General features: G+C 35.3%; 1 protein-coding gene across 1 annotated transcript in view; it reads left to right on the top strand.

The window, feature by feature from the left end:
* NELL1 (neural EGFL like 1) overlaps positions 1 to 9,746 on the top strand; it is a 532,597-nt gene extending 522,851 nt beyond the window's left edge. The window contains exons 18-20 of the mRNA XM_032212957.1: positions 5,530 to 5,706; positions 7,393 to 7,617; positions 9,696 to 9,746. Of these exons, the coding sequence (XP_032068848.1) occupies positions 5,530 to 5,706; positions 7,393 to 7,617; positions 9,696 to 9,746 (453 nt within the window). The remainder of the gene's footprint in view (positions 1 to 5,529; positions 5,707 to 7,392; positions 7,618 to 9,695) is intronic.
* The last annotated feature ends 15,689 nt before the right edge of the window (positions 9,747 to 25,435 follow it).

The following is a 25,435-nucleotide window of genomic DNA, read 5'->3' as shown; positions in this document are numbered from 1 at the left end:
GAGTGATAGTTAGAAGATCATGGGTTGTTTATACAGGTGCTCTTCAGGAGCATTATTGGCAGCTGGAGTGGAGTGAAAACAAAGCCTTGTTTTGAAAGATTATAAATGAACTTGCTTTAAATTTAATAAAAAGTTTTGAATGCCAGAGTGGCAGTTTTTACAAGTTGGAAGAATGGTGCAACATGAAAAAGAAACCTTAACATTGCAAAAGATTATGTTTGAAATTCAAAAATTATTAGAAGTAACAGAGAAAATTGAGAAGAGATTGGAGAACATAGATCATAGAACAGTAAAATTTGATGGAAAAATTGAGGGTATTTATCAAATGAAGAAAGTGAAGGTCAGAGTTCTAAAAACTGAAGGAAAAAATAAACAAAGAGAGAAGAAAATTGTTGATATTGACAGTAAACTGAGTGTGGTTGGAAATGGAAAGAGTGGAATATGGATGGCAAGAGACATAAGACTGGAAAGACACAGGTTGATGTAATGAAAGCTTATAATAAAAAATTTAGTTAAATTTAGAGCATTATGTATAAAATGAAGTGATAATGGATATAGTTAAATAAATGATTGATAATGATCAAAATGCATATATATGTATTGGTTTGATAAGAGGAAATTTGATATAAATTGCAAATGGTGACTATGAAAGGTAGTTTAGAAACTGTTATTAAATATAACCATTTTTTATTTAGAACATGTTATAAAGATGTAATGTTACTGGATGATATTGAGAAAAGCTAATTATGTGGTTTTGCTTTAAATCTGGAATATTTTATATAAAAGGACATAAAAACAATTATAGTTAAATGAAGGTTGAGATATTATGATAGTAATATATATAAAAATATATTTGATTTAAAATATATGATTTGATATGAATTGTAGGTGATGACTGGGGAAGGGATGTATGGAAGTTTTTGGTAACAATCGACACAATTTCTACAATTTGTAATGGAAGATGGGTTTTGGGGTTTTTTGGGGGGTTTTGTCTGTGTTTATTCAAAAATAAAAAATATATTAAAAAATGAAGTGATTACCATCTTTTCCCAAAAATAAGACTTCCCTGGATAATAAGCCCAATTGGGCTTTTGAGTGCATGCGCTAAAATAAGCTCTCCCCGAAAATATTGCAACACAGCAGCGGCCATGAGGTGACCATGCTCGCCGCCTCCTGCACCTCAAAAATAATAAGACTTCCCCAAAAATAAGGCCAAGTGCTTATTTCGGAGGTCAAAAGAAAATAAGACCCTGTCTTATTTTCAAGGAAACACAGTAATTGAATCAAGAGTATTACATTTTATCAAATAATTCTAGTAAATTATGTATTTTTTCCTGCTGCAAAATGATTAAAATGCAGTCCTCTGCCTTTCACATAGAATAAAATCTAATAAAATGTTCAAGGAACAGGTCCCAGCTTATGAAAATTTCTGTGAAATCTCTAATTGACTATTACAGCTGTGTGTATGTAGAAAAAGATAGCCAATCCCTTGTTGATACTATCCAATGGCCTAAAATTGAGATATATGAAAAATAGCTTTTCTTCCTTTACTAGAAAAGTGAAGGACAAGAAATTATTGCAGCTATACAATCTTATAACTATTCAGTTTGAGTCAGCTTAGATTTAATTAATTACTAAATAAAAAGTATTTTTTTCCTATTCATGAGGGCAAAATATTTACTAAACATTAAAACTAACATCGTAATTAATTAACTGCTAATAATATTTGCTGCCTTTGATAACCTGAGACAGATTTATTTTACACTCTCAAAGAGCATTCTTCAAATCATATGAAATGATGATGATGATGATCATCATGATCATGATAATTAGATGTAGCAAGACTTCTCTTTAAGACTATTTGTTATAGTTGTTTTCATGGGCTAAACGCAGGAAGTCTAGGTTTTAGCATTAATTTTCTGTATTTAAAAATAATTGATGAGAAAAAAATGAGTGGATGAAAGTTTTAAATAGAGGCAGGTCAATTCTCCACAGCGTGATTCAGTCTAGTTCAACATGCTGCCCTTTATGGACATTTCAGATGCTTTATGTTCTGAATAATGAAATATTAATGTTAAGAAACAGGAACACAACAAAACACACATTTTTTCCAGACCCACATCTTGCTTCCAGGAGTATGTTATTATACTTTAAATATATCTTTCTTTATGGATAAGTGATGCTCCGTTGAACTTTACTTGAAATCTTCCAATTTATAGTCTCCTATTTACTCTTTTTTCTACCAGGTCAGAATCAGAATGCACTGAATCTCAAAAAATAACAGACATGTTTTAGGCATATTTACACTGTTAGAAAAAAATGCATATGTTCCATTAAATTCCTTATTTAGCATAAAATAGAGAACTAGAAAGCCAGTAAAGAAAGGAAGCATTACCTTGTGGACAAGCTTACATACTTTGCCCCAGATTTCCCATGTTTTTGACTAAGTTTTTGAAAGAAACCAATAATTAAACTTCAGCTAAGATATTTTACATAATTGGGGAAGTCTCCTTATATGCTTCAAGTGGAGACTGCAGTTGAAAGGCTTCAAATCGAAATTTTATTTCCTCCCCCCCACCCACTGTCCCTCTAAATGCATTTGTCTTTATTTGCTGAAAATTTCTATTTTCTACAGTGCAAAGTTATTTTATAGCTGGATCATATTAATACATATTAATATTAATTTTTACCTGTCTTTTACATTCAGATATTTCTCATTTTTTTAAATGGAAAAAAAGTGTATAGTTAGATGAACTCCCAATTACCTTTTGCTTTAACTAAACTTCATAAATATGAAATGTGTCATGCTTTTAGGGAAAAAATGTGCATTTTCTTTGGACTTTATTCCCCTTGGTGCAATCGAATATGCCTTATTTAACTACATACTTAAGTTGGATTTATACTAATAGTGGTTATTCTGTCCTCCTTCTGTTCCTTTTAGTTTATGCACATCTTAGATTATTTAGCAATTGATAAGGTTATTTTATAAATATATATTTGACACTCAAAGTAAAAAATCTCTCCCCCCTCTCTCTATCTTTCTCTCTAATATACATAATGTAAAATACAATAAAATTAATATGTATATTCATAGTAACAATGTATAAAATGTTGTTTTAAAAATTGACTTCTATTCAAGATATATTTATATACTTTGGTTCTCTGGTATATATCATTCCAAATATAGAAAGTACATTAACTTGTTTGCACAATACATTTAATATGTTTGATTTTTTATCACTTTATCATTAACTTTGTTTTAAATTGCAGTGTTCTTTTCTCCCCTTATTAGTACAAAGATAAATGTTTGTGGAAATTTGAAAAAAAGTATGCATTTCTTTCAAAGATACAGGAGTTTTTTTCCCCAACTTGAATTATTTTATATTTGATAAAATATTATGGTTAATAAAACACTCCAGTTCAAGCCTTCTGCTATGCCGAGATTATTTGTCACCACATGGTCACATATCTTCTACATGTTAATAATATACAATTACACATCTTGACTTTTGGCCAGATAGGTGATGAGGTGGAAGTACTGTTCCAGTGCCTGGATGTTGAAAGGCTCTGGTTGGGGAGAAACAGGCTTAGATTTAGCCCTAACAAAACTGAATGAATTGGGCAGTGGCAGGTTAAATGACCTGCCATTCACCTAATTTTGGATGGGGTGGCACTGCCCCAAATAGAACAGGTATGTAAATTGGGGATCTTTCTGGACTCTAGGGTCCTGTTACATCCTATGTGCCTTTCATCTTTTTATGGATCAGGAGGCCTTTCTTTGTTACTCATATCCTAACCAACTTCCATTTGGCCTAATGAAATAAGGTCTTCAAGAAGATACAAAAGCAGCTGTGAATGCAATTACAGGCATCCATGTAATACAATTACAGATAATTTTTCACCTCAGTGCCGCAAGAGTAGATCACATGGCAGGGAAGATAATTTGTAAAAGTGCAATTTTTTTTAATAAAAAGAAAGCATTCTGAAAATTAATCAGTAATATGTAAGATACAATGGGGATAATGCACATGACTCACCAGCGGAGAATAATTTAGTTTAGAAATCACTTGCTCAACCAAAACATTAACAAGACAACATCTCATTAATAGTCCTTTCAAGTAGAACCTCTTCTTACTTGGAGATGAAAAACCCAGCCAGGCAAGTACATATTATGCTTTCTTCCATTCATATAACCCTTTTTCTGATGTTTTGAAATTTCAATCAGTTTTTCTATAGACACCATCATTCTGCCTACATAGCAAAACCAAGCAACACCATACAGTAGATTGTTTTTGGTGGGAAGTTGTAATTGATAACAGTAGTGTTCTTTGATTATTTTTTTGCTTGCATATAAGTGCAGCTGCTGGATAAAAAAACCCTCTGGAACGCACACTACACATATAATCCACAGCTCTGAGAGTAACCCCAGTTTAAAAAAACTGGCAGCTGTGATTTCACATTGGTACATATATAATAAAAATAAATGAGTCTGATTGGTGCTTTTTTAGGAGGCAACTGGACTTCTTTGTTTTTTCTTTGAAGACATTTTGCTTCTCCTCTAAGAAACTTCTTCAGCTCTGACTGGATGTTGGTGAATAGAAGTATTTATAGTCCTTTTAGACAACTGGTCATTTGCAAATTTTAGAGGGTCATTGAGGCCACCTGGAGGTTTATCTGTGTCCTCAAGGTTGCCTGAGCAATGCTAATGGTTCCTGTAGTCTGCAATTTTTCTGGAAATCCATTCATACTCACACACCAATCACCCCAAATTGCATAGCTAAAATTCTGTAGAGATTCTCAATCATCCAGGTCTCGGTTGTCCCAAGGGTGCTTTTTCAGGAGGCAACTGGATTTTCTTGACAATAAGAAACTCCAGTTGCCTCCTAAAAAGCACTTTGGAACAACCATGACCTGGATGACTCAGAATCTCTGCAGAGACTGAGATAGAGTATTTAGTTTTCTTTTCTTTGGTCATATGTTTAAATGTTTCCTTAGCCTTAGGTCTCAACTCTATACTTCAGGCTTACCGATGTAAGCTAAACCAATAGTTGCAGGTGATGACTAGACCCTGCTGCTTTATTGGCTGAGCTGAAGAAAAAACTGAAAGAAGCAATCACCAACCAAAAAACAACAGCATAAGTGCAGCTTGCAGGATAATCAGAACGGCTATATTTTGTTTCACTTTTAAAGAAAACTAAAAACAAGGATGGTTGAAGTCACCACATTCAGAGGGCAAAATATTTCATCTATTTCTTTGTCATGGTAGATGCTGAACTTCAGTTTAATTGTGTTGTGTTATTTCTTGAACTAAGTTTGGCTGCCCTTTCAGATGTCCAAAACAAATATTTCATTAATGGAAGTGTTAATTAAGGATCTCAGTAAGACACACATTAAATAAATGGCAGTATAAATGCAACATCTAAATATGACTCGCTAACTCATTGTCAAACTCATCGCAATGAGTATATTCATTTATAACCTTTTATTTAGTGGCATTTGCTTTTATTGCTTCTTCATTTTTTTTAACAGGATGGCAAGATCTTCTGTCGAAGGACAGCTTGTGATTGCGAAAATCTCAGCGTTGATTTCTTTTGTTGCCCAGAATGTGATACCAGAGTGACCAGCCAATGTTTAGATCAGAATGGCCATAAGCTGTACCGAAGTGGTGACAATTGGACATATAGTTGTCAACAATGCCGCTGTCTGGTATGGAAGTAAAAGGGGAAAAAAAGTTTAAAGAGGCTTAGAGTTTCTAACAATAAACCATATTCTAGCGTTCAGAATGTTCATTATGAACAAGCCTGTTCTTTTTTGACACAACATTGCTATGTACTTTTTCTAATATCTAGCCTATTCAGATAGCTGTTGCCGAGAGATTTAATACAAAAGAGCATGTCTCCTTCAAAATTAAATCTATTGCAGTACAAACATACACATACCAGCTTAAACTAATTATTTATTGAGTTCAACGGAGCATGCTCTTAGGCAAATGAATATAAGGATTGCAGATTTAATCATGTCTCTCAACAAAAAAAAATGGACCTTAAGTAATATTCTGAACAATCAGATTTCCATCTGATATAATGCTAAACCAAGTGGTAACAAACCTCAGCAGAATATTTCTTATTTGAATGTCACACAATTTCTTATCCCAATCAAACCAGGACAATTGCAGCTATTTAATACATTCAGAGTCTTATACCAGTTTCTTTGTTCTTGGCTCTTGATTGATCAAGGGCTTGTTTAAAATAACTACTCAGTACTCCTAAGGGATTCCAAGGAGCCGTTTTTGCTGCAGTTTTTGATTCCATACTAGGTCGACAGAGTGAGGATAATGCTGTTCCTAAATGATACAGCATTCTGCAAATGACTTTAAAATGAAAAATATAATTAATGTAACATTTTGTCACTTATAATAGAAACCAGAATTGCTCATATTGGGAGTCCAAATAGAACAAATTCCTCAGATAGTACATTATAATAGCAGGAAGTATAATGTGCACATTTCCTTATTACATGAAGATATTTGATGGTATACTTTTTCAAAATTGTTTGGAAAGTTCTGAGTTTGAGTAAAACACAGACTACAAAATAACACTTAATCTCTATAATGTAAATTACTGCTTCTTTAAAGAAATGATAATATTCCTTATCCTAAAATCTTAGAATGTTACAGTTGGGATTCAGCCAATTCAGGCCTGTTCAGGCAAACTGGTTGTTAAATTGCTGACTGGCCACACCCCTTCCTGCCCCGCCCCATCCAGGAGTCTCCACATGCCCCATTTTGGTTCCCAAGTAAGTGCAGGGAGGCCTACTAGGCCCAAAATGGGGCACAGGGGAAGCATGGGATGCAGACAGCCAAGTGCTGCATGTCACAGCCCCTGGCCATGCCCACCATGTCCACACCCACCCAGATTCTACACTGTATCATTTGGTTTGCCAAATTATATAATAGGATATGTACTCTGTGTGTGTGTGTGTGTGTGTGTGTGTGTGTGTGCGTGCGTGCGTGCGCATTGTCAATTATTAGCATTCATCAGACTTTATACTATGCACCAAAGACAAATTCCTTTTGTGTCCAATCACACTTGGCCAATAAAGAATTCTATTATATTATACTCTACTCTAGCACATTTTTAACATACTATACAGACATAACTGAGTTAGAATTTTTTCAGTGATGCAATTAGAAATATGTATGTATGTATGTATGTATCCAATTTTGTCCTGGTTTAATATAATTGTTGGGTCAAGATTGCAGTCTAAATATTTTTTTGATAATTATTTGATTATAACATTAATATTTTGATTGCAGAAAAAGTTGTTTTTGATGTTTTCTGCCTTTCATGTGTGCCAATTTTTGTGTTGATGGATCTATTTTGCTTTTCCTAGGAAGGTGAAGTGGATTGTTGGCCACTTGCGTGTCCAGCCCTGAACTGTGATTACACAACAATGTCAGAAGGAGAATGTTGCCCTCATTGTGTCAGTGACCCTTGTTTGGCTGATAATGGTATATATGACATGCAAAAAACCTGTCTAGATGACTATGGAATAACACGATTAAGTGGCTCAGTATGGACAATGCTTGGATCGCCTTGTACTACCTGCAAATGCAAGGTATTTATATAGTGGTAAAACGTGCATAAAGTGTATATGAGACAGAGTTTTCTTTTTAAAAGAACTTTAATTTCAAAGAGAAATAATGTGGGGGAGTACAATGAGTATACCATAATAAAATCATGCAAAACCTATTTTGTGCTTATTATACTGGGAACCTGAACCAGAACTATTCAATTGTTCTTTATAACTTTAAATTAGTATTCTTATACTTTGCAGAGTTTTTAGATATGCATACAGGATAGTGACATTTATTATAGGCATGCATTTTAGTCACATATACTGTAACATATGCCTAACTTTTAGGCATAAAAGTAGGTAACATAAACCTAACTTTTAGTGAATCCAAGTTGTGGATGCCATTTATTTATATTAAATTGGCAAATGGAAGAAACCTCTCTTTTTTCTCTAAAAATGGTGAATCATGAAGAACAAAGGTCAGGGAATATATGGCTTTCAAGTGATATTTCCAAATTAATGAGGAGATGGTGTTGTTGACCCCTCCCCCAATTTTTAAAATTAATCATTAAAAATAAATAGATATTAAGACATTAATGTCAGTAAGTGTACAGAGAAATTGTGAAAATTGTACAATTAGCACTCAGTGTATCATTGATAAAGGATTAATCATAAAAAGCAGAATGCATTGAGTTAACAAAACAAAAAAAGGATTTTAAAGATCTTCTTAATTCACTGAACTGGTTGCCAATCTTCCTATTTATTTAAAAGTAAATTATCTAATAGGAAAAAAAATAAGCCAAGAAAACAGTGAAAACAGTGAAAACATTATTGAGTAAATACTTGATGTCTTACTTGCCCTTCACTGTGCTCCATTCTGTTGACATTAAGGAGTTTTAAAATCCTGGCAATGATAGAAATGTCCACCACAACAATCTAGTTTTATTCAGAATTAGGTGGCAGATGCTATTCATTGTTTATCCAAAGGACTGTGCCCATGTTCATTATAAATCCACAAGACTGGACTCAGCTCTATTTTCTATTTCTGTAGTGGAGGAAAACCCTGCAAAAACAAAGACTAAAAAATACCCATACACTTTTTAATAATGTCTTATATAACTTGTAGTCTTTTAAAAGGTTGTAAGGCTTGGCTGTGGCCCCCAGCAAGCTAAATTAATTTTAATAGAGAATCATAGAAGAAAGAATGTTTCTGAAAATATCCATGTGTAATTCTTTAAGATTAAGTATATTTTATCTGACTTCTTGAGCATAAAAATAATGCATCCATCCTGACAGTATGTTAACTGAAACAATATAGCACCTTTATTGTTGCCAATTTGCCATTGAAATAAGAACACAAGAACTGTACTGAATTCATCGAAAGCTAACCCTATGGGAAGACATACAGGAACAGAATAAATTGCATTTCGTTTTTATAACATAATGCTTGTACTTCATATGTCTGATTTCCTTTTAAACCAATCTAAGTGAGTTGCTTTCATTATATCATGGGATAACAAATTCCAGATGTCCATTGAATGTTATGTGAAGAAGGCCTTCCTTTGATCTGTTTTATTTTTTAAAATATTTAGCTATTTCTATCATTACTCTACTGAAAAAAAATATAAAAAAAGTTCAGGTAACCTCTTTCTTTATACCACCTATACTTTTAGAGTATTTTGCCAGTTCCCCTTATTTCCATTTATCTAAATCAGAGTACCAATAATGGGGTAACACAGAGATACTTTGGTTCCCCTTTTGTATATCTTTTCCAGATTGACATCCTGTTATATATGCCCCATTCTTTTTTTTCTTTGCAGATAGTAACTTATAACTGCAGATAGCAATGTTCTTTGTGTAAGAGGATTTGGTCATATGATTTCTTATATGTGTAGAGAAAGGACAAATTTACAACGTTCTTCCTTCATGAATGAATGAAACAAAAATCTTAACAGAAAAGTGAAAATGCTTGTTTGATCTCTCTTATATTAGAAATAGATTTACAAATGTTCATGTTAAATATTCAGGTTGTTAGTGTCCATATGAGAAGATTTATTTTCTTCACTCGTATTACTAGTATTAATTCCTCCTTTTTATCTTTTTCTTCCCATCCTACACAGAATGGAAATGTCTGTTGCTCGGTGGATTTAGAATGTCTTCGCAATAACTGAAGTATTAAACTGGGACAATCCTTTTTGTGAGGAAAACTGATGCAATTTTCCACTTTCCAAACAAATGCAGTGTAAGTAAGAGGTGGAAGTTTTGTACAACAGACAATGATCAAAGTCTCCGAGGAAGATATTTGAGAGTTGCCTTTGGGACCTATCGCTACACTTGCTAGGCTTCTCTCTACTTTTACAGTAAAATGCATATAAATCAATGGTTGTTAAAAGTTTTGAGTGTTGTAAATTACACCCTTTTTTGTCAAATCATTTGCAAATGCATTAAAATTATTCCATCAGTAAAATGCAGTGTATTGATTTGTTTAATTTTGTAGAAAGATCACAATGGAATTTCCTGTTTTATTTTAGGTTTAGATCAAAGTTCTACAAAATAAGGCTGCCTGTGGTTTTGTCTCCTATTATTGGCTATTTACTTCGGAGGTCCCTGTCAGATGTATTTATGAAAATATGTATGTATGTACAGTCAAATTGCACAGTACTTATATTTCATAGCTGTCAAACATTGTAAAACATTCCAAGGTACATTGAACTTCTACAGGCTGAAAATAATCGAATCCCAGCCTATCTTTATGAAAATAAATAAATAAGAAGGAATAATGTCAAAAGTTTAATGAAGTGGCAAAAAGCACTTTGTTTTGCAGACAAATGAACTAGCAGCAAAATTTCAGAGTGGAAGAAGAAATAGAGCATTATATTGTTTTCATCAGTAGTGATCATGAGCTTCGTGAGAACTCCAGGCCACATTAAGTTTAGCAAAATGGTGTAGTTTACAAATCAAACAATAAATATTGAATGTAGATGGAATTCATACAGGGTTGTGTAGCATTCAATAAAGCAATCAAAGGGCTTTACATTTACAAGATTGTACGTGAAAAGTGATTTTTTTTTGCATATTATTTACACCAATGTACTTGAGTTTATAATCTCTCTCCTGATTAGTTGTTTTGGTGTAATAACATCTACCATTCTCCATCACAAACAATGTAATGAACAAGTTATTCATCTGTTTCCATGTTACAAGTTGTAAGAAAGATGTAAATGTCACTGTAGTTAACTATAATTTCAGTAGATCATATTAGGCAGAGTAGTAGCCTCCTGGTTCCAATTTTCTTTCAGTGTAATACATTGACCCCTTGCCTCTATTATTCCTCTTCTGACACTCACCCAAATGTAATGTATTAAGTTACTTGTCTGTAAAATGCTACTTAAAATCATAAGCTTGGGCCAAAATTGTAATTAAACATTTGAACTGTGTGTAAAAGTTAAGCTTGAAGGAGAGGTAACTGCTGTGATTTTGCTAGGCTAAGGCTTTGATATTACTAATACAAGTCCTGTCTCAGCCTAGAACTGAAAGCTGCTGATATTCAACTGGTTTCCATGCACAATTCTCCTCCTTCTGCATAGCATATACCGTACAATGTATGACTGTATGAGAACTGAAAAGTGAAATCTCCTGCACAGCCACAAGAAATGCTGAACCAGATCTTCAAATCTGTAAATGATGCAATATGGCACATCTAAAAAAAATAGTAATCACTGGATATAAGTGAAAGGAAGACAAAGGTTCCACTCTCCACAAAGATTACCTTTGAAATGGAAGCTTGCCTTACGTTAGCAAAGGGATGCAGCCATGGTTGAAAGTGACCAGGCAGGCAAGAGGTGGAGGCATTTACTGTAAATGATGCAAATAAGTGGCTAGAACAGAGTCTGGAAAAGGATTGGAAGCTTCTTCCTCCTGACTCATTGAGGGAACGAAGTCCACAGATGCAGCGTCTCTTTTTCCCCTTATTTTTCTAGAACCTCAGGTTCAACATGCAAAGGCAGAGACTGGCACCCACTTGCAATTCATGCCCCCTCAGACAGGATGCTTTTGCCTCCTTTCCCTTGAACAGCTGTTAGCATCTGTAGAATTTCATAAAGACATAAGAATATTTTAAAATCTTAAGCATTCATACCTGGTAGGAATTGTTTTCCTCCCGCAACACACACACACACACAGACACACACGAAGAGAGAGAGAGAGATTTTTTTTTCCTTCCCTTTCCAGTTGGACCTACCCCTTCTTCATTCTGTTCATTTGGTTTGGTTTTTCATGGTTTCTCCTGGAACGAGAGAAGTTTTATGCTGTTTTAACTGTGTCTGGTGTCAGTATCCATGTATAAAAGAGAATAGTTTGTATATGCAAATAAGGGAAGCAATTAATTTTACAAATCAGTGCCTTACTTTTCAGGCAATTAATTTTATTTGGTAGTTACTAATTCAATTCATATGAATTTAGTTTTTTGTCATCATCCTAACCTTTTTGGGGAATGTGGGGTCTGGCCTTTCTGACACACATTCACACATGCAAACATGTCTTTCTCACATACATCTATGGTTAAGGCTGGAGCAGGCAAATCCTAGATTTCAGCTGCATATTGGGCAGGGCAAAGAAATCAGGCAAGGCATAACATCTGTAAATTGCTTTCAATCTTTCCTTCTAGCCAATTTTCCTTGTTTTCGACACACATACATTAAATTCATACGTCTGCCTTTTGGGAAAAGTCCTTTGTTGCATCCTGACATTCCTATAAAGCAGAAGGAAGGTGGCTTGTTGGCACTATTGCCCCTGTCTTGAGTCGCTGTGTTTTCAAAGCATTTGTGGTCTTTATTCTGCTTCATTATCTTTTATTATCTTTGATAAAACTTGGGGGACTATTCAGAACGAGATCCTGCACAGAAGTGCAAAATGTTTGAAACCAAGAAAAAAAAACTGACTCATTAAAAAAAAAACCCAAAAGAGTGGTCAGTATGACAGAGTGGTCTGCTGGGATGGGAGAGAGGAGAGCAGCTTGAAAAAATAAAGATGGCTGCCACAGATGTGCAATTGCAATCCCACCCACCTTTTAACACTTGTCATATATATCAATAAAATGAGATAGAAATTTGCACAATCTTTTTTGTATAATTTTTATTAAGTTTTTTAAAAGATAATTTAAAACGAATTCAGAACAATATCAAGAAAAAAAGGTAAATAAGAAATGAAAGCAAAAGCTATAAATGCAAAAAAAGAGGGAAAAAATAGATAAGAAAAGATGCAAACTTCCGATTTTCTTTACGGCAGCTATAAGTACAATAATTTCCAGTTAAATTTACTTCATACTCTATGGTTACAACTCTCTTGTTTCTATAATTTAATCTCTCTAAACTCAAAACTATATTTCATTGGTCTATTTCTTCTCTTTTCATTCAAAAAATAGTTTCCAATCAGATATTGTGTCTTCTTTGATCAAAGAACTCCCTTCTCCCATCTCAGCAAATTCACCCACCATTACTCCATTGTGGTTATGATTAGTCTTTCTGTATTTCTGTATACAACAATCTCACTCCAGTTATCATGTACAAAAAAAAATCCATGTGTCAGCACCTCTTCATTGAGTAATTAGGAAAGAAGACCACGAGACTCCATAGGTAGAAATCAAGTGTACTTTTACTAATTATAAATGATTAGAAGCGTAGCAAAGCGAAGACTGACTATTTAGGCGCGAAAGCGATTGATATATAAAATAACCCATTCCCCACCCCTTGGCATCCCCGTTACAGTCCAATCATAATTCTCCTAAGTGTCAGGTGTGAGATAACTTCGAAAGGCATCACCAAGATGGAATGTCAGTGCCGTTAGCCTTGGCGGGAACCTCCTCCGCATGCGTAGTCCGACAGGCAGCAGAACTCCAGAATCTTCCTCCAGCACAATTAGTAACCCTTCCCAAATCCCTCCCCGTTTCATGGCAGCCGAAGCAGCAGCAAAGCAGAGGCTGACACCATGACTTTTTTCCAGTTGGAACTTTACACAATCTTGTGTGCCATCATTACTTTTTTTGTCTTTACTGAAGATGCTTTCATTTGGATACCGATAAGGAAGAAAGGATAGGCAGCATCTGGCTCCAAATAGGTTTTAAGAATCACTGTGCTAAAGAGATATTACTTAATATTATGAAAGGCCTAGGATTATATGCACACTGTTTAATCTACATTAGACATCAACACTTGCCCAGATATATGTGATAACACTGCAATGCAACATAAAATACTCTTGATCCAATAGCTTTGATGCACACAGTAGAATTATTCAGTGCATTGTTTACTTCAGTGAATTCAATGAAGTGAATTCCCTTCATACATAAAATGAATGTAAATGTACAATTCCTCACCACTGAAAAAAAGTAAAAACAAAGGCAGCCCAATGTATGTAGGACTCCATCTTTGCTTTTCATTTTAAAACTTTCTTCCCTCTTGACATACACTATGTATTGATTATATTTGCATTGTTTAACAATGGTATTATAAACTGTGTTTTTTAAAATCCTCAAAGGACATTTGTAAACCATGCCATTAAAGCATTTTGTAAATCATATTGTAAAGCCACTGATAATTCAACTGGAGGAAATGAAACCATGCTTTGGGATGTAAAGGGGAGTGATTTAAAACTTGTGGCATCTAAATAAACTCCTGAATACAGACCTCCCTGCCTCCATAGTTTTGTTTCAAGCTTAGCATGTTCTGAATTTTGGAAAATTCCAAATCTGGGAACAATAATTTTAAAAGCTCTTTCTTGGATATCTGGTTTGCTTATATCTCAGAATGGTGTAGAGGAATAATAGACCTGAAAAAAAGGTAAGATACTGGTAAGATTTTCTGATCCTCAACCATTCAAGTGGATTGGATTGGATTTATCACATTTATATGCTGCTCTTTTTCCCCGAAGGGGACTCAGGGCGGCTCACAATTCAGTCAATGAAGGGGGTACAGACAGGGGGATAAAAAGACAAACATAACAATACAAAATTTAAAAACACACAACAACCATACCATTCGAGAAGGGGGGCAAAAGCTCTTTAGCCCCAGGCCTGTCAGAACAGCCAGGTTTTAAGGGCTTTGCGGAAGGCCTGGAGGGTGGTGAGGGTTCGAATCTCCACGGGGAGCTCGTTCCAGAGGGTCGGAGCAGCCACAGAGAAGGCTCTCCTCCAGGTAGTCGCCAGTCGGCATTGGCCGGCAGATGGAATTCGGAGGAGGCCTAATCTGTGGGATCTGATCGGTCTATTGGAGGTAATTAGCAGCAGGTAGTCTCTCAAGTACCCAGGTCCAATACCATGAAGGGCTTTATAAGTGACGACTAGCGCCTTGAAGCGTATCTGAAGACCAATAGGCAGCCAGTGCAGCTCGCGGAGGATAGGTGTTACGTGGGTGAACCAAGGTGCACCCACGATCGCTCGCGCGGTTGCATTCTGGACAAGCTGAAGTCTCCGAATGGTCTTCAAGGGATGCCCCATGTAGAGCACGTTGCAGTAGTCCAGTCTAGAGGTCACAAGGGCACGAGTGACTGTTTCCCCAAGTGCATTTCCCCATGCACCATACTTTGGAGTGAATGTAGCATATGTAAATCAAACATTTTTTTTAAAAAATAATAATCCCTGTAGTATAGGGATTAATTAGATTTGGCTTCATGTCTCTACTCAACTACAGAGTTTCTCAGTGACCTTGGGTTCACATTATGGAGTTGCAATAATAACAGTTGTAGGACCCTATTTATTATTGGGGTGTTATTGGGGTTGGGGTTGGACTAGATGTCCTATAAAGTCTCTTCCAACTCTGTTAATCTGTTAATCTATTACTCTGTGTGACAACTATTTTTTTTAAATGCCACTATTAATAATTATTAAAGGAAAATACCACCTCAATCTTTTTTATTAGAACCAAAATAAATAAATGTCAGCATTTGCATAATATTGGATATACATCAGTGAATATTTTTTTATAAATTTCAGTAATCTAGTATGAACTGAAACATCTTCCAAAATCTTTTCAAAGAGCTTGAGAGACAGCAGAGTATAGTAATTTAATGTTGGGCTAATCTATACCAGTATTTTGTTTTACCTTTAATGTAATCTCTGGTTTATTGTTATGCACTGAATATACTCTTCAATCCATTTTGAAGTTGTAGTCTATTTTGTTCTATTTCTTTTACAACAACTTTGTTGATGATTGAAATGCACATAATATCATAGCAAATCCCTCTTTCCTATCTTCTCTGACTAAAGCAGAGGAACTATGTTCCATGAGCAGAAAAATAATGTTCTTTAAGGCTATTTTTCACTGTGTACCAACATATTTATACATCTGTGAAAAATGTTATGATATTCATATACATATGCAAAGATATGCCCACAATTACTGGATTTGGGGAGGGACCCCAAGAATAAAATGGGCAAGGGGGGGGGAATAAATTGTCCTTATTGAAGTCTACTTTAAAAAAAAATGTTTTGCAAAATAATCTCCATTCTGCAGCACTGGTATTGAAGCATAAAGTCACCATATATGTCCACACCCATGTACATTAAATAGACAGACTTCTTACTCCTCTCCCAATTTCAGTATTTAGTTGGCATTTGTTGGAACTGGTTTCCCGACAATTAAAATACTATGTATTGTTATGTGTGGTAATTATAAGTACAGTGGATAGTATTATGCATTCATTAATATACACTCCCAGACCAGAATTGTACTTTAAAAGGATCCAACACAACGGTGCTTTACAAAAGTTCTAGCATAGATCCTGTGATAGATATTCTATAAGAATGCATGAAATTAATTCAGGCCACAATTGAATAAAATACAATACAAGATACAAATACCATGTCATGTTAATTTGGCACATAGTAGAAACATACCTGAATTTACTCAAATTTACAATTCATGTTTTCAGTGAAATGGGATAATTTGCCCTGACCAACTTGTCATGGCTAACTCACCATGACTAATTCACTGCAGGACAACTCACCACAATCAACTTGCCATGGGATCACCCACCACAGGACAATTCAATCATTCAATTTAATTATTTAAAATAATTTTTAAAATAATTTTAATTTTTGTTATTCACATTTCATTTTGTCCCTCCTTTAGCATCCTTTCTGTAATGATTCTATTCCACCGTTTCTTCAATATTAGAGCAACCCTTGTAATGTGGCCACTCGTCCCCTGGCCTGTTGGCTAGGGATGAGATGTCTCACGGCAAGTTGGCCATAGCGAGTTGGCAGCAGTGAATTGGCCATGGTAAGTTGCACTGTACAGGGCAACTCTAAATCCAACTAGAGAAGCAGCTCCTTGTGTACATCAAAATATTCAACCAATTAATTTAGTACGTCCAATGGCTGTACATCTTTTTCTGTCTTAACTATGTATTTGGCAAACATCCCCTGTACAGACCGCCATTAATGTAGAGATGGGCAGCCTGCAGCCTAAGAATATCTCATAGCCCCTGGCAAACCCTACAGTTGATCCATGGAAGTATAGCAGTAACCCAGCCAATTTTCTGAGGTGCAATTTTGTTCAATTTTGAGGGCTTTTATGGGAGTGAATGGGCCCTCTTCCCCCTCTCCATTCCATCAAATTAAATGAAAAATGGGAACAAAATATTTGGGCCCATTTCTCCTAGTGCATCACCATAGATTCTTTGGCAGCTTGCCAACTAGCCGGGAAACACCGTGCAGCCTCAGATTTTAAAAAAGTTGTCTGTTCCTCCATTATAAATAAATGTGATTAAAGTCAAAATCCAGCATAATAAATATCCTGCTCCTCCTCCTTTCTTCACTATATTTCAAAGTCTCAGACAAGATTCTACTATAGTTGCTAGAGCATATGCTAATCTGTTGGCAGGTATTTTTACAACTACAGATAGGTATTTTTATAAAATGAGGTGAAGAACGATATTCAATATTTTTGAGAGATAGCCCTATTTTTGAGAGATGTAGAATACATCATAAATAAGCAGTAATTTGAAGAAATAATTGCTCAAATACTTTTTAAAAAACTTTCAACATTTTCAGCATGACTATTCATTTTGTGTATTAACTTTATGCATGCAACATGTAACTGAATATGCATGATTTTCACCATAAATAAATTGCAACTAATTTTCACGTCCCACCATAACTTGCTGATAGTGATGTTTCCTACTTAAGTTTGTTAAATGGCATGCATAATGAAAGGCATTATAAACTATACTGTGCTAGAAGTAAATTGCAACTTCTATTAGGAAAGCACAGAATAGCAGGGCTTGTATGCCATCATTAATTAGAAGATCTGAAAATCACACTTCACACAATTCTATATATTTTGTAGGAATCTGAATGTTTTGAAATATGAGTTGCTATTTGGAATATATTTATGGTCTATAAATGGAACTGATTTTTTTAAAAAGCTGAGTTTACAAAAAATTAAAATCACCACAATTTGAATTTAACATGAGCATAAAAAGACTAATAGTTATAGCCTGGAAGCTCAAGCTAGATCTACCTCTGCATCCAGAGGTGCTCAAGGTAGTCTTATTCATTATGGTAAGTAGTCAATATAATGACTATAGACTTTTCACTTTTGATTGGAACTTTCATACACTATTCTGTTTTGGAGTAGGGACATTATACAAAATGCAAACAGACAGTAAATTAAAGAAATTAAATCTAGAAAATAAGAGATAAAGGAATTAAACTTAAATCTATTTTATTCATCATACTTTTGAACTTTTGCAAATCATCCTTGCCATCCACCGTCTACAGGATAAGTCTTACATTGTTATTGCAATGTGGGGTTTTTTTAGAAATCATCAATTTTATCCAACCAATATTTTTTTAGATTTTTCTATCCATACACTCTTTTATATGTTTACTTTAAATATCATTTTTATTATTCTTTCTATATGACTAGACCATTTCAATGTGCTTTTACACTGATCATTCACTTTTATATTCAATCTGTATTCATTCAGCATCTATTTATTTTTGATCCTATCTCTTCTTGTTTCACCACACACATTTCTGAAGTAACAAATGGCTACTGCAGTCAACTTAATTTTAAGTTTCTCTTAATATGATTTGGACATTTTGAGAATAATTCAAATAATATCTGACCTGTGAAACAAATAAAAAAATATAGGCTACTGGTCCAAGTGGCTCAGCTAGACCTTGCAGTGATTTTTTGTTCTTCTCTGATAGCTACATGGTGGGTCAGTGGTTAAAGTCCCTGAGCTTGTCAGATGGAAAGCTGATAGCCTGGGTTTGAAACCCAAGTGCCGCATAATGTGGTGAGCTCTTATTACTTCCCCCAGCTCCTGCCCACCTAGCAATTCAAAATCATTCAAATGCAAGTAGATAAATACATACCACTTTAGTGGGAAGTTAACAGTATTCCATGTGCCTTGGCATATAGTCATGCTGGCCACATGACCATGGAAATGTCTTTGGATAATGCTGACTCCTTTGGCTAAAAAACAGAGATAGGCACTACTCCATGGAGCCGGACACAAGTAAAGGGAACCCTTTACTTCTATCTTTAAGATAAATAGTTTATTGAGTCAAGGAAGAAAATAAGACAAAATTATTTCAAGTATATTCAATAAAGAATTGCCAATGTTTACACCTCTTTTTTAAAAATATCCCTTACAAAAATGTATTTTTATGATACCTGATTATAGAAACTTTGCTTTTGCATAAAGATTTGATTGAAATTAATAAAGAATGAATTACCTGAATAGCTTGATCCTTTTAATAGCAGTAGCGTTTGGATGTGTATATGGCCCCATAGGGCTTTAAAGCACTGTCTGGGCAGTTTACAATGTAAATATTATTTGTGTATTTTCCTCAATAATCTTGGTTCTCATTTTATCAACTTCAAAAGGATGAAAGGATGAGTCAATCTTGAGCCCCATCAAGATCAAACTGCAGGCTGTGGGCAGTGTTTATATGTAATACTGCAATTTAACCACTGTACCATTTGTTTTTGTAACAAATACCTTGCTCCTGCAAGGATAGCCAATCTGTTTTTCTGTTTGTTTTGTGTCAAGGACCTAGGAGTATTTGGCAGGAGGTACAACAAAATAGCTCTCTTCCTTACAAAATAGCAAAATAATGATCTGGATACAAAAATGGGGTTGTTCCCTACTGCCTCTGGTCAACAATATATTTTATAGATACTGTATATTGCAAATTCACTTTTCTCTAGACATCATTAAGTTTTTGGAAACAAATTTGACCACGGACACTTTTGCAATTAGAAGCAATCAAACCTTATGTGTGATATTTCACACATAATACTTCAATGTAGGTTGATTTCCCTGCATAGAGAGAATGTGGTAAAAGAAGACTATAGCTGCATAATTAGGGTAAACATGTTGATTTTTGATAGTAAAACCTTCTACAAAGTGTTTATGACTCCTCAAGGCCAATTATATTTAACCAGTCAGTCACAAAAGGCACACCAGTCTTACTTGATAAATGATTTTCAAAGCCAAGGCACTTCACTGGGTTTCCAGTGAAAGAGATGAAATACTCAATTTATTTATACTGCTCGCTGGAGACCCCTTAGCCTCACAAAAGAATTTAGCTAATCGATTTAGAGTGTTCTGGTTCCTCATGATTTTTAATAGATATTTTACCTAGACAATGTTCTCGATTTCAGGAACTGAACTCTGAACTTAAACTCAGATCTGACAATGTATTGCTCAAATATAGATGTTCCCTTGTTCATTCAAATTCAATCATTGAATTAAAGTCCACATACTGTAAGAGACTATGAGGCATCAAGAAAGTAGTACTTGATGTATGAGTTGCCTCGGTTGTAACTTTTTATATTGTGATGTTCCTTATGTTTAACAATTCATATGAAAATATGACTTGATTATATGTTGGTAGGACTTTGCTTTGCAAGCCACATCTAATCCCCTGTTAGGCATCTTAGATGAGCATTTCCCCCAAAACTGTTGCCTTGATCACCTGAAATCATTATGTGCCACAAACTGCTCTCAGTTGGAGACTCAGGTGCATCATGATGGAATGACTTAAATTTAATAAGATACATAATTAGCAGGTCATTAACAACATCAACAACAAGTGAGGAAAGTCTACCGAGCAAAACTGCAGTATAACTAGAATAAAAGCACTATTAGTAATAGTAATCTAAAATGTTGTTTTTTTTTAAAAAAAAAAGATAATTTTGTGTTTCTTAGTGATTAAACTGCTAAATTCTGCATAAGTAGAGGAAGCAAATGAATTAAAATATTTTTATTGTAAAAATGGAATAATTATTTGTGCAACTTAACCAAATTATTTCTAGCAAGAGGCTGATAAAGCAATCTGGAAGACTGATTACGCAGCAGTTCCTGAGAACTAAGGAATCAGATATGACACCAATGATTTACAAATGTTTTTCCAAGGGCAAGAACTTTGATTAAGAAAATACACTCTAGATTAGGGGCAGGCATAAGAGAAGAACTAAAATGAGCAGTATTGATATAGTTTGGAAAGGCCCCTATTCTTCGGTCTAAAAAATGTGATATAAAAATAGTGTTATCTTTTGCAGTAAAAACAGAAAGCAACCTGCACTGCTGCTCAACACTGTCATCTCTTTGCTAAATGAAGCTATGCAAATGTGGCCTCAGTGGGTGGCCTTGGGTTACACATGCAACATCCCTTTCATCCAGGTGGCATATGTTTGTGAAAAGAAGCTTCTGCATAGATGGGCCTCCTAAGCAATAGCAGGTGACAATCAGTGATAACTTGGTATAATTTAGCTTTTTTGGGATCTAAAGAGCTGCAACTGACTTTCATTGCCTATTAGGGTATCTTCATTCCCTGACTGATTTAGGGGAAAGCATTTTAAATCACTGATTATGTTAGTGCACTATACGGAGAATGTTTTGATTCAATGTGCAGGATTCTGACTGGTAGCTTCATTTCTCCATTTCCCTTGATTTGACTATACATAAATTTTAATGGTGTTCCTAACCAATCAGACCACCATTCAAAGAAATCCAAATGAGCATGATAAAGTCTTGGAAGGCAGTACTTTTCTTCATTAACAGTAGAAGTGCAGCCCAACCCACAAATGTTTGAGCCTCTATAATTCACAGATTTGTTCCAGTTATCCCTTTGCGATGTATTAATAGAGTACCTATAACAGCAAAGAAGAAGGGTGTCTATCTAGGAGGCACTAACTGTTTCCCCAACTCTTTAGAGACATAACTATAACATATGAAATGCTGGTCCTATTCTTTTGAGACTATCCATCTAGGAAGAATTTGTGCTATGACAGTCAGCAAAATTACAAAAGCCACTTAAAGAACACTCAGGTATTTAAGGTTATCGTTTCTTAGTTATTTGCACTAATGTACAAATAAAACATAAAATTCTTCAAGCTGGAGGACTACGGAAGATTCCTTGGGCTCTTTCCTCTGGGAAATGTTGTGAAGATCAAGAATAGACCCCACAACCACATTTTCCTATGGGTTTGATTTGCAATTCTTCTGGAGAAAGGCTGGTTTTGGCAGTCACTCATCCTTCACAATCTCATGTAATGTGCTTGAAATGTGTATTGTTGATGTGGGAAAGGTGACAGGTTCTTCCTCCTCCTCTCCTTCTGTTTTGGAGCTATGTATGCAAATGCCAAGTGGTGCACATGCAGATCTTCATATGAATATGTATGCAAAGGTTGTATCAAGTGCAGGAAAGCACAACTTATTATGGTATTGTCTAGACTACTGAGCTAATGCAAGACCTTGCTTACAGAACGCTTGTTTACCCTCTTGCAAGAAGATTGAGCTGCCAGGCCATCAGGCCATTTATATAACACATTTTTAAATTATTATTATTATTATTATGTTAACTTTCCAGTTTGTAACCATCCAAGTTAAGACTGCAATCTAGCATGTGTTACTGATAGACTTCAAGCTTGCCCAGAAATACAGTGTGTTCATGTCTTTTCAAAGCTACAGTTCATCTGAGTGCATCTGAAATTAGGGAGGTGACAAGCTACTTCATGGGATTTGGATTTAGAGTTGATGAGTAAGACATCAGTTTTATCACAGACTGAGTCTTGCAAATCTCCCACCTTCTGTTCAGCTAAGGACCCAAACCCAGCTCTGACTATCTCTGATAATCCTTTGAAATCAGCAAATGGCTTAGGTCACCAAAGCTGAATGAAATTTCTACCAAAGTAATGTTTTCATGCAAGAGTTGTTTATTTATCACCATTTAAAATAAAGTGTTGGGAAAATTTCCACATGACATAGATTTTTCTGAATTTTTTTTTTGCTTCTAAATTGTCAATCTTGATGAAAACAGATGGAAATTACAGGCACAGCTGACCTTTCTAAAAAGACCAAATGTCAGTGTCAACTTCTCCAGTTTGGACATGTCAAAAAGAAAAGTCACTCAGGCCCTCTCTATTTAAAGCACAATTGTTGAGTAAAAAATATGTATGTAGCCAGAAGCCCAGATCTTGTACGGGTTGGAAGAGGATTCTTGTAATATTTAGTTGCTGTGATTTGCTTTTTGCCTTCTTGCATTCCATGTGTGTATGGGGGGGGGGGGGGTCGGGGGGGGGGCTTTGGGTCAGTCTTGACTCCTGTTGACTGCCTGGATGAGTCTTCAGTTTTCAGAAGTGGTTTGCCATTACCTATTCCTAAAGCTGACAGAGGGTGACAGGCCCAAAGTTATCTAGCTGGCTTTGAACCTAAGGTAAGACAAGAACTCATGGGCTCTCAGTTGTTAGAGTAATGCCTTAATTGCAACATCGGATTGGCTCTCTTTCTTACCATTTCATGTCATTGATTCTATTTAAGCAGCTATTCCTGTTGAATGTTTTACACATTTTTTTGCATACAGTTCCTTGCATCCTTTGGGAGCCCTTCCAAAATCTGGAAATCATTAAGCCAGTGATGGCGAACCTTTTAGACACTGAGTGCCCAAACTGTGCATGTGTGCATGCTCAAACTGAAAGGTGTGCATGGATATGTGTGCATGCACACATGAATGGACATGTGCATGTGCTTGCACAGACATGCGTGCATGCGCAGCAAAGATCAAAGACCAGCTGGCTGGCAGGAGGTGGGGCATCCCAATACCAGCAGCATGGTAAGAAGTAAGATCTTTTTCTTTCATGAGCTCCTGTTTTGTTGTTTGCAGGGAAACAGACGCTCACAAGAGAAATGCCACGGAGATCTGACCTATGGCAAGGGCGAGCATGCCAGCAGAAAAGGCTCTGTGTGTCACTTCTGGCATGTGTGCCATAGGTTCGCCATCATGGCACTAAGCAATGTCCAGAAAGGTTAAAATTATCTCACCAAGATTGTAAATACTTCTCTTTCTCTTTTTCCTTCAAGTGGAATTAACTGTTTGTATCATTAGTGGAGATTGACTTATTTTAATGGCAGAATTTCATTCCAAGGTGGAATAAACATAGACTCTGAAAGGACTCCATTTTTACAATTGGCAATGGAAACATATGAGGTTTTTTTTAAAATCATAGATCTCAAGGTATCATTTGCTTATTTGTTTCTCCTACTTTTTAAATATAAAACAAAATGGGAAGAAGGAAATCAGAGTAAAGACAGAAAATGTAGAAATTGAAAGCAAGAAATCCAAAAGTCTTGATTATATATGCTTTAGAAGTCATAAACGTGAACTGGATTGAATTCACTTTTAAATTGAATTACTTTTGTGGCTATTTTTCATCAACTTTATTTAAGGATTACTGACTGAACTCCCAATTTAGAGAAACTACTAATGGGCAGCAAGAAAGATAGAGCTACAAGACTGCATGATTGCTGTAGCTGAAAAATTGCCATATAAACTTTTTGATCAATGTGAAATGGTCAAAGATGTCCACCGTAAGAAATCTAGTTATTCAAAACCTCTGTTCTCTCTTTTCACTCTTTATTACTGCTAAAGACCCCAAGGCAAATTTTGTATCCCATGCCAAAAGTATCCAATAGAACACCTTTTTCCTTACTTGAGCGGTTGTCTGGCAGCAAAGGTTGAGCAGAAAGGAAACAAGCATTAAAATGATGGAAGCTGATGGTGCATGAAGTTACCGAATGAGAACAGATTATTGATTTACCATCCTCCTAACAACCTCAGTGTTGAGCGATAATATAGTGTACCACTTGTTTCAGTGTAAATAGCAATTTTTATATTATTGCCTTTCTTGCAAATTGGCTGCTAGCAGCGAAAGCACAATATATGACCATCTAGCATCTTCAAGCAACACACAGGTTGCGTTGAGAGAATATTGAGAAAGCACTGCAGATTTCTGGTTGGCATTTAACAATGAAAGTAGCTCCAGAACGAAAGTTCAGAAATTAAAATCCTTCTCTTACATGAAACCAAAAACAGTCTCTGGTTTTCCAATTTTATTGAAAATAAAATTATGTTTGATGGACACTGTACTGTACAATTACAGTTAAAATTCAGGTTTTGGAAGTTCTGGCATATTTAGAGTAAAATATGGGGTCTATATAGTTATTTAATTTTTCTTTTCTCCTATCTTTTAAGTTGCTTGGAGTACATCATTTTTTTTTAAATTTTATCGTAAGGAATCTGTGAGATGTGCTAGGCTGAGACCAGTGGTGGGTTTCCATTTTTTTTACTACTGGTTTGCTTGTGTGCGCATAATGCTTCTGTGCATGCACATATGCATTGGGGGGGGGGGGCAGAGCCTCCCACTGCTGCTACTTCAAGTTCACCTGATTTGGGCTAAACTCAGAGCAATCCACCTCTGACTGAAACAGAATTCTTGATCCAGGATCACATCATTAGTCCACTTCATAATTGACCTAATTCTAATTCATACAATGTAACATGATACAA

The sequence above is a fragment of the Thamnophis elegans genome, chromosome 1 (assembly GCF_009769535.1).
Source record: "Thamnophis elegans isolate rThaEle1 chromosome 1, rThaEle1.pri, whole genome shotgun sequence".
Taxonomy (NCBI): Eukaryota; Metazoa; Chordata; class Lepidosauria; order Squamata; family Colubridae; genus Thamnophis; species Thamnophis elegans.
This window is presented reverse-complemented; position numbering and strand designations above follow the sequence as displayed.